At 44.4% G+C, this 13782-nt stretch overlaps 1 protein-coding gene across 1 annotated transcript; it reads right to left on the bottom strand.

Annotated features, from left to right (window-relative positions):
- Positions 1 to 5869: 5869 nt before the first annotated feature.
- On the bottom strand, positions 5870 to 13782 carry LOC308576848 (homeobox protein NANOG-like). The gene is made up of 4 exons (XM_081176859.1): positions 13537 to 13782; positions 11533 to 11804; positions 10416 to 10505; positions 5870 to 7971 (listed from the first exon to the last, which is right to left on the bottom strand). The coding sequence occupies exons 1-4, from the start codon at positions 13730 to 13732 to the stop codon at positions 7534 to 7536; spliced, it is 996 nt and encodes a 331-aa protein (XP_081032985.1). The 5' UTR covers positions 13733 to 13782; the 3' UTR covers positions 5870 to 7533.

Here is a 13782-nt window from a genome sequence, read left to right on the forward strand (position 1 = left end):
GGTCAGTAGGAGCAAAAAGAGGAAACTCATCATTATTTTTTTTATGTTTTATTTTTACCAAAGGCTGAATTCTCTCGAGTAACCTGCTGATGATTGGCATGATATTGGGACCAGAGACAGAAGTCTTCTGATTTGACTAATCTGCAATAAAGACAATCCTTCAGTTTCAACTAGGGCTCTGTCAGATAAGAATTCCTATCCAGGTTTACTCGAAGGAAAGGGTTGCTCTCAAATATGTATGCAGAATAATAATAAAATAATAATAATAATAATAATAATAATAATAACAACGTGTATGTGTGTATATTTACTGCAACAGACAGCTATAGTTGTAGAAATCAAGTGAAAGTAATTCCTTTCTGTTACACACACACACACACACACACACACACACGGCTAAAATTTATGAGTTTGGAGAAACCCAGATTTCATATATAATAAAACGTTGCCTCTCTATTCTGTCAGATCGATTTCTACGAAATTCAGAAAACTGCATATTTCCCAGGGTGTCTCTGTTGTGAAGTTAAGTGTGCAAACCTCTCTGGAATTTATTTTTTAGCACACATTTGATTGCAACCAAGTTCTGTCTTACCTTAGAAACAATCCTTTTTTTAAAAAACAACACATACAGGTGTTAAAACTGTGATATCTTAGAAGCTCCCTGGTGAAAGCTGGGAGGCTTCACCCTCTTCTGTGTGAGATAAGGATTAATATTCACCCCTCTGTATTTTATTTCCCTTTCTCCTTTCTCCTATTTTCTCTCTTTGTTTTTTCTTTCTTTTTTGTTTTATTTCCTTTTCCTTTTCTTCTCTATTTTTATTTGTATTAGTTTGGTTTTAATTATGTGTTGAAAACTTTCAATGAAAATGCATATATAAAAAGTGTGGTTTCTACACAAAGGTGGCTGTATAATTTGCAGGTGTTTGCTCTTAGAATGCACCCTAGAATGGTGTTTCTTGTCACTTTTGCAAAGTACACTGCTCAGATATTTTAAAATCATACTTGGCATTTATATAGTGTCAGAAGGTCCCTACATACGTCAACATGTTGGCTCTTATAAGAAGCTATATAGTATTATCCCCATATTTTGGGGGTTGAGGGTGAGACAGAAAAGAGCAAGGTCTAAGGCCCCCCCTATAGAGTTGATAGGTAAGGTTATCTAGATGCCAAGGAAGGAAGGGAGCTTACTGGAGCTGAAGCCCTGAAGTGATATCTCCCAAATTTAAGTCAGGGATTTTGCCATTTATCATGCAGAATTTCATCCCCTAATGCAGGAGGACAGAAAAGTGCCAAAGAATTAGCATAGGCTGCCCTCTTGTTGACAACAAGGCAAGCAAGATGACTGGCGATTCATTCAATCAACATCTTTGGTCCAAGGTTTCCTGAAAGAGCAGACATAGCCAGAGGGGGCAATGCCCCCTCCTGAGCACTGAGAGAAGAAATGCAAAATTTTCTTCCCCTGCAGTGAAACAATTTGCACTGGGAGGTGAATTTCATTGCACACAGTTTGTCTCTGGTTTGGTTTTGGGGGTTCACAGTTAATGTTCCTCTTGCATATTGTAGGGTGGGGCAATGTTACCTGCAAAACTGCGGCAATTTGTGGAGCAGGTGGGCAAGCGAAAGGAGCATCATTAGACTAAGAGGTTAAATTATTTTATTTATTGTATAGTATTTATATACCACTTGGCTGTGCTAAAACTTCAAATGGGTTTACAAAAACCCCCACAAACCCACCTTAAAATTATCAGGGGAAACAAGTTGTGTTCTCTGCCCAAGTAGCGCTCCAAGTGAGATAAAGTCACTACAGTAAACATCGTAATAGATAATAAAAAATAAATCATGTTCAGATTTAAGAGGCCTGCCAAATTCCGCATTTACAGCTTGGCCAATTCTGGAGTCAACCATTGTGGTTCTGTGACATGGAGCGATGCAGCAGCAAGAGGGGGGAGGAGGCGTTGCCTAGAACAATGGGATAGAATCATATATTTGTAGAAAGGGCCACAAGGCTCACCTAGTCCAACCCCCTGCAATGCAGGAATATTTTGCTCAACGTGGGGCTTGAACCCACAACCCTGAAATTAAGAGTCTCATGCATTGCAGGGGGTTGGACTAGATGACCCTTGTGACCCCTCCCAACTCTAATTCTATGCTCTGCTGACTGAGCTATCCCAGCAGGATGTGGGAGATTGGCAAGTATGGGGAAGTGTTGCCTTCCTGACCTTCTCTTTTGCAATGGTCATGTTCTCCTGCACTTCTCCAAAGATGGTTGGCTGTAGTATCACCACAGAGCAACCGGGCTTCTTCCTTCTGTGCAGGACTAACGTATCCAAGGCTCTTCTTCTACTGAGCCTCATCCACCTGAGGCCCCTATAGCGCTGCTTGGGAGGGAATAGAATACTGAACCTATTTCTGTTCCTTCTTGTGTATGAACGTTTGGCAAGATTGCCCAGCCATGTTACTGAGGATACTTTTCAGCTTGTGAGGCCTGTGGAGGTGGATGAAGGTCCATCACTGCTACCTGAAGTGAAACCTGATTGGTATTGTTGGTATCCATCTGTCTCGAGAGACAGTGGAGTGTGCCCCCAGGGGTGAAGCCAAACCACTGTGTTAAAAGCACCAAATTGACCTCCCTAAGGTGCAAGTCTGGGCAGATTGCATGGAGGTCCTGGGCTGCCCAGACAAGAAGATCCCCCTCTCGGCCTCGCTGTGATATATTTCCTCTTTTCTTGGCTATGATGTCAGTTGCCATCCTAGTGGCTCTGGTCCTATCTAGAATGAGGGTTAATGTGACATGAAGACAGTATGCAGTTCTGCCTTTCCTTTTCCATCTATCTGTCCCAGAAGGCCCTCCTGTTTAGGGAAAACATTGGGTAAGGCAGGCTTTTCTGAAACCTGCTTTGCTTCCAACAAGTTTTCCCCGCTGCTGTCCTGACACCTATATTAAGGTGCTTAATACGAACACTTAATTATACAGGACATTGCTGTATTTGGCTGTGACGCCACTCCCCAAAACATTGATGGTCCTGGGTTTTAGTGCACCAATCCTTCTGGTTGGGCACCATGAGGAAAGGATGCTAGTCTAGATGAGCCTTTGGTTGGCCTGATCCACTCCCAGCCTATAGAAGTTACCCCAGGGAAGGCAAAATGCAGGACACTATTTTTATTATTATAATATCCACCCTCCCTTCCCCACAGGTGGGCGGGGTTTGCGGCACCGAGTGGGACTCACCTGGGCGGGTGCCACCCACCTGCTTGAGCTGGCCTTTGACCCGCCCTCAGCCAGGGAGGACAATGGACGGCCGGCCGGGGGTGGACCTAAGGCCAAAAGAAAAGAGGCCGACTCCATTGTCCAAGCCTCTTTTGCTGTTCTTCCTTCCAGGATCACCCACCCACCCTCCCTCAAATTAATAATTTCTTGTCTTATTAATTTCAGCCTAGGTCAGTGATCTTCCATTTAATGATTCTTTCTTTACGGACTAATATTTTGCATTCCCTGTAGCAATTTTGTCACAACTTTGGTGGTTTTTAGGCCTTGCTTGGCAAGGTAGCCTTTAGTCTAACATCAAGTTTAGTCTAACATTCATGCTCCCTCCCCATGCGGTGGCGCTTGCAGGGCCTGTTAAAGGGCAAAAACTGGGAGTCCCTGGCCCTAGAGCAGTGGCATGTAGGTCAAACTCCCGGGACGAGGTCGGTGGAAGGGCATGCTGTGTAAGTTTGTGCTTTGCAGTCCCCTCTCACTGGACCTCATCTGCCTGCATATCCTCAGCCAGGCAGGCTGAGAGGGTTACCTGCCAAGGCCTGTGCCAAGTTTCCCACTTCCGAAGCTCAATAAAGTTGTGGCCAATTTGAACCCATACTCTGGTATCTTGTCTCATCATTTGGGATAATGGGGTAGGCACCACAGACAGGGTTTAGCACGTGTGCCCGCAAAAAGAATCCCTTCCTGGCCTCCTGGTCATAAACTGAAGCCTGGGGTTGTTCTCACACCACCTTGCCTTCCTTCCATCACCCAAGTTGCTGACTCCTAAAGAAAACTTCCTTAGTTTTACCAATTGCAGTTGCCTATCTGAAGCTGAGGATCCAATACTTTGGCCACCTCTTGAGAAGAGAAGACTCCCTGGAAAAGACCCTGATGTTGGAAAAGATTGAGGGCACAATGAGAAGGGGACGATAGAGGACATGGTTGGACAGTGTTCTCAAAGCTACCAGCATGAGTTTGACCAAACTGCGGGAGACAGTGGAAGACAGGAGTGCCTGGGGTGCTCTGGTCCATGGGGTCATGAAGAGTCGGACACGACTAAACAACATCCCAAGACACCTGCCTCATCTTAGTTTAGTTGTCATTATGTGTGTCCCCCATGTATGTTCTTTAATGGCTCTATTTGCATCTAGGTACAATTTCAGCCCAGGCATTGCGTACCACACCCAAAACAAGGTGTATTTTTTATTGTACTTATTGAAAGATTTTCATGGATAACAAAGGTACATATAACATCTCTTGTTTTCAGTTTACAAGAGTCCTATCTACAGGTTAGTTACATTTGGTATGAGACATTGCTATCATAGGCATTGTAAGGTTGGGGGTGGGGAGAAAGATGTGGGCAGGGGTGGGAGAAAGGGGGGGCAATGGTTTTTCCTTCTTTTGCATAGTGCATGTACAGCATTCGGTTGCTTGCAGTGAGTTTTGTCTGAGAGAGAGGGGTTTTTATGCTGTTGTCTTGTTGGGCTGTGTGTGTAATGAACGGGAGCCACACAGGGTGAAGGCATCCCCTTCATTCGTCCCTGTACTCATTTCAATTAGTTGCTTAGCTTTTCTAGTAGCTGTTTCCCATATGGCTTGGTACCAGTGGCCCATGTTCACTCCTGACAGGTCCCTCTCCAGTGTCTAGTTATGATGCTCCTAACTGCTGAGTAGGTGGCTTAGGAGTTCTTTGTAGTTTGAGTGCATGTTGTTGTCTATATTTAATAGGGCCAGTTCTGGAGTTGCTTCTAATACCTTTTTTTGTTGTTTTGAAGATTTCTGGTAGGACTGATGTCCAAAAGTGTTGAATTTTGAGACATTCCCACCACATGTAGATATATGTGCCTGTACTGGTGCAACCTCTCCAGCATTTAGTTGAGTTTCCTGGGTTTATCATTGCCAGCTTCCATGGTGTTAGGAACCATCTATAAGTTTCAAAGTGAGTTCCCTTCTTTTGGCAGAGATGGATTCAAAAAGTAGCTTAGACCACAGTTTATAGACACAAAGGTGTAATTCTAAAGGAGAGAGTATAATTCACCTTTCAGACTATTGCAAATAATTAAGCAGCATGGCAGGGATATCTTACCCTTTCATTCATAAATATTTGGGGAAATGTAGCAGAGTAAAGGTAAAGGTAAAGGGAACCCTGACCGTTAGTTCCAGGCGTGGATGACTCTGGGGTTGCGGCGCTCATCTCGCTTTATTGGCCGAGGGAGCCAGCGTACAGCTTCTGGGACTTGTGGCCAGCATGACTGAGCAGTACCTATTTATCTACTTGCACTGCGTGCTTTCAAACTGCTTGGTTGGCAGGAGTAGGGACCGAGCAACGGGAGCTTGCAGGGATTTGAACCGCCAAACTTCTGATCAGCAAGCCCTAGGCTCTGTGGTTTACAATAGACAAAATGTTCCAGTACTGGGAAAGATGCAATAGGCTTCTCTATGAGTGAGTGAAGGCTGCATTATTATTATTATTATTATTATTATTGTTGTTGTTATTATTATTATTATTATTATTATTATTATTATTATTATTGGCATGAAGATAACTAGTTTTCAGCCTCAGGTAACCCAAATCCAAGCTGCTCTGAGCAATATATGAAATCATCGGGAAATGTAAATCAGAGCCTGTTTCAGTTAAAGAAAGTCTATGGGCATCATGGCTAATTGGGGGTCTTAAATGGGTTTCCTGAACCTCAACAAAACTAATATTGGTTGGCTAGCAACATTTCTCCTAGGGCAACAAGGTTATGTACTTATCACAAGGTTCTTGTACGATAACAGCGGCAAATACTTGCCAATGGCTTATTTAAACAAACAAAAAAGCTAAACAGAAACACAGTTATCAGGATGCACTTTTACTAACCAATCATAACACCAATGCCTTGTGCAGATTAAAAATAAGACAGCATTATAGTAAACACTCTATGTTAACTAGAAAGCAGGTGTGTTCTGTACGCAAACACATGAACCACAAGAATATGAAACACTAAAAACATTTGGCAAGTCCATTAACTCTCCCCTCATTCCAAAAGAAAATCTAATCTAGGCAGTTAGGCAGCTGCTAAGCATGTAGGTCCACAGTATGCCTGGATAGGAGGCAGAAGTTTCCTTTCCCTTCCAGTAATCACTACATAGTAAGACTTAAAAAGCAATGCTAGCCAGAGGAAAAATCAACAGTGTCCTGCAGTGTCATATTAAAAAAGCACACAAGCCACCATCTTTTCTGGCAGCTACAGTAGATCCCCTATGACGATAGGTCTTGTCATATTGGCAAATGAAATATTTTATAATAAAAATGGGGGGGGTGTAATACTAAGTTCCAAGTTGGCCATCAGCAACCAAGCCCTACCTAAGAGAGCCTTTGGCTAGAGGGTTACTGTGGGATTGTTTATGCAGTCCTTCCAGGACTGATCAGAGAGAACCTGCAGAGGTCATCCCTTGCTATTGCCTGAAGATTTGTGGTGCAAGGGGAAATAAAGAGCCCCCTGCAGTGCTTACTGCCAAAATAAAGAAAACCTCACTTTTCACCTTGATTATATCTGGCTCTGTCCATTATGTTTTTGGAGGTCTCCTCAAGTGAAGAGATGCAGAAGGACAGGTTCAATAGCAGCAGGTTGTCATATAGGTCAGAAAGGCAACCCCTTTGCTTCCATGTAGTGGATGTACCTTAAACCAGAAGTTCTGTCCTCTACCCCCAAGTCATCCTACTCTTAACAGATAGGCAGTTGAAGCAAGAGTAAATGCTCTCTTGTTAGGAAAGAAACAATATCTTTCATGAAAGATCAAAGAGAATGGGGAAAGAAACAAAAAGAGTCCATTTTTTAAAGAATAGAAGCTGCCTTCAAATTGGGTTGGGGAGGGGCAGCCAAATTTTGAGCTCTCGAGGAAGTGACTCACACAGCAGACAACCAAGGGGAGATGGGAGCATGGTTAATTCTAATATTTGCAGATTCCTCTTCGTGAACATGGTTTTCCATACACATCGAGTGCCTTTTCCTGGAGCCAGCCAGGATGAACTGAAGAAAGCCAAGTTCAGAGCCGCACATGCCACACACACACACACACACACGCACACACACACACACACACACACAGCCCCCCGAGTCAGAAGACAGCAATAAAACTGCCCATTTTCTGGTTTTTTTTTCCAAGTGCCAAGATCCCTCACAGATGCCAGTGAAGGAGGTGGGACAATAGGAGCGGGACTCCTATTTGCAGCAAGAGAATCTGAAGAGAAAGCAGTAAAAGAATGAGAGCCCTGGGTGGCAGGGAGACTACCTAAAGTCTGGGAATTAGAGCTGCTCTGGTGTCCTTGGGTTTGCAAGAGGGTCTGTCTGATAATGTTGCAGGACAGAGGTGCCTGGTGCAGTGGCAGATACACTGGGAAAAGGATAGCCACCCTCCATCTTCACAGCAGCATACTCCAGGCTTGCAGAGAAACCATGACAGAAGTTCATCCTTTGCTGGCTGATGTACCCGATTGCCTGTTGGCCATAACAGGGCCCAGCAGCCTTCCCAAAGAAGCCTCCATCCTCTCCTTCTCCCACTACTGGACACAGACCCTGGGGGCTGCCGTAGATCTGGCTGTGATCGCTGCTATAGTCCTGGTTGTTGACGCCGACGGGATTGCTGGCATAGTTCTCGTAGGCATTGGCCAATGAATGGATATTCCTAGCATCGTTGATGGCATATCCTTGGTGATAACTGGGGTTTATGTCCAGGTAACCGTTCTGTAAAGAGAAAAGTAGCAATGTTTCAACACACACCCAAATAGCAACGCTTAGCATTGAGACATCACCTGTCTACAGAAGCACATTGCATCCCAGTAAGTTTCCAAGCACAATTCAAAGTGTTCGTGCTGACCTTTAAGGCCCTAAACAGCCTCGGTCCAGTATACCTGAAGGAGCATCTCCACCCCCATTGTTCAGCCCAGACACAGAGATCCAGCTTTGAGGGACTTCTGGTGGTTCCCTCCCTGCGAGAAGTGAGGTTACAGGGAACCATGCAGAGGGCCTTCTTGGTAGTGGCACCTGCCCTGTGGAATGCCCTCCCATCAGATGTCAAGAATAATGTTTTTAATTTTCTGTTCGGAGAAGTCCAGAGTGGCTAGGGAAACCCAGCCAGATGGGCGGGCTATAAATAATAATTTATTATTATTAAATTATTATCCGTTATCTCAGTTGTCCTTCAGGCAACTTTGGAAGTTAGGCAAAAATCATTCCCAGCTGGAGATTGAGGGTGGAGGCCAGTATTGGTGTGCCCGATGCCACCCTGTGTGTTCATGGCAGAGGATAGTTCAATGTAAGACAGACCCTTTTGACCTAACTGAACTCCCACCTTTTTATATTAAATTGTACAAATTTTCTATTAAAATATTGTCCTGAACTGTAAACGCTCCATAAGACCATCCATCCCGGCTCTGAAGGAATAGGGTGTTTGTTTTCAAACTTACATACACTCCACATTAAAATAATGATTAAAAATGGTGTGTCTAGACAGATAAGATGTCTTTCCTTTGTGTCAGGTCTGTCTGAGGCCACTGTGGGTGAAGTCCCAACAGACAGCCTAAGGTTTAAAATCTCCCAGTTTGTTTAGTTATTTTCATGCCCCCAGAAGTGACCCAGGAATAGATGGGTGTGTGAGACTCACTCCCCTGGACTTTTAGGAACAGGCCTTTTCATGGAATCATACAGTGCCGGATTTACGTACAGTATAAGCTAAACAAGCTCTAGCTTAGGGCCCCACTCTCTCGGCCCCCTCCCCCAAAAAAGTTAAAGGAAAAACACCTGGATGTACATTTCCAAAATATAAGATAAAAAAGCAAATAAAATAAAACCTACATACAGCAACAGTGTTTTGTGTTGCATAGGCTCCTATGATGTAAGTAATGGGCCCTGTCTACTAGCCTAAAATATCACTGGTTTGCTCATTTCTATATACAGTTGTACCTCGGTTTATGAACTTAATCTGTTCCTGAAGTCCGTTCTTAAACCATATCCATTCTTAAACAGAGGCGCGCTTTCCCTAATGAGGCCTTCCACCATTGATTTCTGTTTGTAGACTGAGGTAAACCGAATAGTTCATTAACAAGGCTGTTTGTAAACCGAGCTACCACTGTACAGTGGTACCTTGGTTCTCAAACTTAATCCGTTCTGGATTTCAGTTCAACAATTACTTTGAAAAAATACATTTTTTGTTATGTGCAAATGGCTTTAGATACCTATTAGGTCTATAAATTACCATATAGCATATATCCAACACAAAAAAACAGCGACAATTTGTACTTGACAAAGGACAGCTGGACATATGAAGGGTCCCATTACCTTCAGTAGATTAGGGCCTCATCAAACCTCAGTCCGGCCCTGGAATCATAGAATCTTAAGAGTTGGAAGGGACACCCCCCCCTCGAGTCATCTGGTCCAAGACCCTTCAATGCAGGAATCTCAACTAAAGCATCCATGACAGCTGCTGAGGGGACCCTATTTTGATCACATGTCCATGTCAGGATATCTGCCACCGCCCCTACCTATGTAACGGTGCCACTCCCTCGACCAATATTTCAAAGCTCCATTGTCATACTGAGGCCTGCTTTGTGTTTTTTGTGCGATACATATATGGACATTATACTTGTTTGTTGATGCTGACAGCCATGTCAGTGAAGAAGCCAATATATGAAAGGGGGAGAAGTACCTGTGTCCTCTCTCCCCATGCTTAGAAATGGAGGCTTAGCTCAAGCTGGGATAGTTCAGTCTGTACAGCTTGGGACTCTTAATCTCAGGGTTGTGGGTTGAAGCCCTGTGTTTGGCAAAAGGTTCTCGACTTGCAGGGGGTGAGGCTAGATGACTCTTGCGGTCCCTTTCAACTCTACAATTCTATGGTTCTAGGTTGGATTTAGAAAGCCTTGTTTATTTGGGGACTAAACCATAAGGAGCTGCCTTATACAGATAGATGAGCTAAGGATCTCAGTATCACTCATTGTCTAGACTGCTTGGCAGCAGCACTTTCAGGATTTCACAGGGATTTTCCCCAGCCCTACTAGAGATGCCAAGGATTGAATCTACAACCTATTGCTCACATTGTAGGCCAGGCACTACTATAAAGGCAACACACTGGAGCTTCTTAATGTGTCAGAAGCTGGAGAAGTTCTGCTCCATCAGATGGGCCGCCTTATTACCTGAGGTTGGCATATTCCTCTTCTCATCCACACAGCTTCCTTCTGGGTCCGTTTAAACTTCATCCGCTGATTCTGAAACCAGGTTTTTATCTGAAATACACAGTACAAGATAAGCAACTTCCTTCATTCGTAGTCAATCCATGCAAAGGTGTATTTGCACCACTCACACTCAGATCTTTACGTTGTCAGCCACAAAGGCAAAAAAGCTCACTCAGTGACCATGTTTATACAACAGGCTTAGAATGAACTTGGTATTCCTTCTTCTCAAGAGATCTCTGGGAGTTCTGTGCAGGTGAGTAGAGAGTCGGCCATTCCCTCCATTACAATGTGCAGGTGGAGATTTGTTACCAAGTTGGCACTACTTGCATGCAATTTCATTTAATTTTTGATTTGTATACCGCTTTTCTATATTACTATACACAAGACAGAAGAAACAAAGACTGCACACCTTATAACAATTTGACCCAATACAAAAATGTCATACTGTAATAACAAAACGTAACTTTAAAATAAACAACTTGCATCAGCTGTAATATTCAATAACCCATTAGAATATAATAGTACCCAATAAAATTAAATATCGGAAAACAAACAGCAGTCACAGTGCATAAAATAGGAAGGACCTCAAAAACAGCCTAATGAGAACTCAAAATTTTGACTAGTCTGTTGCAATGGGGAAGCAAAAGATTAAATGACTAATTAAGATAACCCCGCACTGCAGCATTTTGTTGCAGTTCAGCACCAAACTAGAACTCCCAGGGAAGCTCAGAGAAGCCATGGCAGTTAAAGCACAAGCAAACAAATACAATTCTGCATGCCACCAAGAAAGAATAAAGCAAGCTATGTAAGAAAGGAAGCTGTAGAAGGAGAAAAGGAAGGAAGGCTCAAATAAGTGAGGCATACACAATCAGAAGTGTGGCAGACAATTATTAAAGGTGGATCTCAAGACAGAAAAGGTGGATCTCAAGACTGTTCTGCAGGACAGCTTATGTAAGAGCCACCACCAGTTGGAACAACTGGAATTCTGACTCTGGAAAGTCAGCAAAGAGCAAATCTTTAAAAATTCAGGCCAAAGGTCTCCCGGCCTGACCCTGCCCTGCTTCAGCAAAACACTTACTTGTTTGTAGGTGAGTCCCAAGGCAGAGGCCAGTTCTCGGATCTGTTGAGGACTGAGATATTTCTGCATCTGGAATCTGTGGTGCAAGACCTGCAGCTGCCTTTGAGAGAAAGCCGTGCGGTTCTTGCTCTTCTTGCCTCCTTTACTTTCCTCCTTGCACCGCTGGGGAGTAGAAGTCAGATCTGGGGAGGGGGGCGGCTTGTTGGGGCTGGTTGCAGAATCTGGTGTATAATAAGTGAATATCCCAGAGCTGGAAGACCTTGGGGAGAGATCTAGGAATCAAGCAGACACAGTATGCAAAGGATAAATAGGGCAGAACGGGGCTTAAAAAGCCAGAATGCAAAAAGTGTTTGATAAATAAGTTTATAAAACAGTACACAAACTTTCTATATAGGACCTTTGCATCAGGCAAGATCAAACTATAGCTACTTCTCAGACCTCCTGTGATATTTGAAAGTTTGCACACTCTGAACATAGAAACATAAAAGGAAACCTTCAATAGGCTGCAAATCCTAACTCCACCAACATGGGACTAAGCCCAGGTGAATTAAATAGCACTTACACCTGAGTAAACATTGCTAGGATTGCATTGCTCATCTCCAGGACCAACAGACCACGCCCATCCATTAACAGTTATCATTAGCATCACTAGACTGCAGAACACTAATGAACTAGATGTAAGCAATGCTTTAATTCTTGCTTAAGACAACCATACCTTAAATGACTCTGCAAAACACTGTTTGGTATGTAACCGGCTTGCAAAATGCTTCGGCAAAATTCACGTTCGTAACAAGAGGGAAGGACAGGATTAACGAGTTGACACCCAAAACGCGCTTACATTTAGAGTCCACAAAATGTTGGGAATTGAGCAATTTGTGCCCAGTAATAATCCAGGTCAAGATATAAGGGTAGCCACTTTCCGGCCACCTCCACAACATAGATTTAAAGCACAGGACTTTAAATGTGTGAGCGCATTCTTCTCCGGCCAGAAAGCGGTTTCTCTGGCTAGGCAGCAACTCCTAGCACTGACCCGGTTTTGCTCCCTAGTTAAGGGGGCAGTTTCAAACCCAGACAATTGTTCCTTGAATACCTCCTCTCCACCAGGGGCTGGGCTTTTTGCGCTGGCGTGGAAATCCAGATCCATAACTTTTTTTAGCCCAATTAGGCGCCGCGCACCTAACTTCGCATAGGATCCGGCTGCGCACCTGCAACCTGTTCCCTGCGCAGTCAGCAAAATGGGCTCCCGAGGAAATATTTTTATTTTTCTACTGCGTTTCTATTCTGGCTTTCCTCCAAAGCGTTCTAGGTGGTCACATGGCTCCCCTCCCCAACCTCCACATTTTATCCTTCAAAACAACCTTGTGAAGTAGGCAGAGTCCGGGGATGAAACCCAGAGCTTCATGGCTAAGCGAGCCTTTGAACCCCGGTCTCCCGGGTTCAATCCCCTCTACCCACTACGCCCTACTGCCGTGCACACCACCCAAGCCTATCATGGAAAAAGGCCACAATCCAAATTCGGTTAAGGACCCCCATCGAAATTATCATCATTATTATTACTTACTAAATTTGTTAGTCGCTTTATCTTGCCCAAGACAACCCCAAGCGACTTCCGAATAAGCAACCCCGCTAAGGTGCATTAAAACCAAGCGAGGGAAGAAATGCCCAACTTTTGCATTCAAACGGGTTCTGTATTCTGCTTCACAGTTTGCGAATTCCAAGCTTTGCCTTCGCTGCAAGAAGCTCCCAATGTTTGCATAACTGAGAATGCAGGGCTCCCCAAACTTGAGTCTCCAGCTGTTTTTTGGACTACAAGTCCCATCCTCCCTAGCTAGCAGGACCAGTGGTCAGGGATGATGGGAACTGTACCCCAAGAACAGCTAGAGACCCATGTTTGGGGTAACCCTGGTGCAATGGAGTCAGCTTTCCTGGGTGAAGGGACTTTAAGAGACTTCAGCAAAGAGGGCTGCAACCTCCTTTGCGCGTTTTCCTAGGAGATCCGCTTACCTGGGTTATTGCTGGGGCCCTTCCCTTCCGGGCCGTTAACAGCCTCGGGGGCAGGGAACTCCCCGGAGCAGCTCCCCGGCTCCATCTCCTCCTTCACCGAGGGCCAGTAGTAACCGTCGTAGCCCATGTCAGCGGGGGCCACCACCCCTGTAGGGTAGACCCGGTAAGAGGCATTGAGGGCCAGTGGGATGCTCATGAATGGAGGCGACGGTGGGACCCTTCGGAAGCGTGGCTGGATCTCCGAAG

This window comes from Podarcis bocagei, assembly GCF_964188305.1.
Source record: "Podarcis bocagei genome assembly, chromosome: 17".
In the NCBI taxonomy this organism is placed as follows: domain Eukaryota; kingdom Metazoa; phylum Chordata; class Lepidosauria; order Squamata; family Lacertidae; genus Podarcis; species Podarcis bocagei.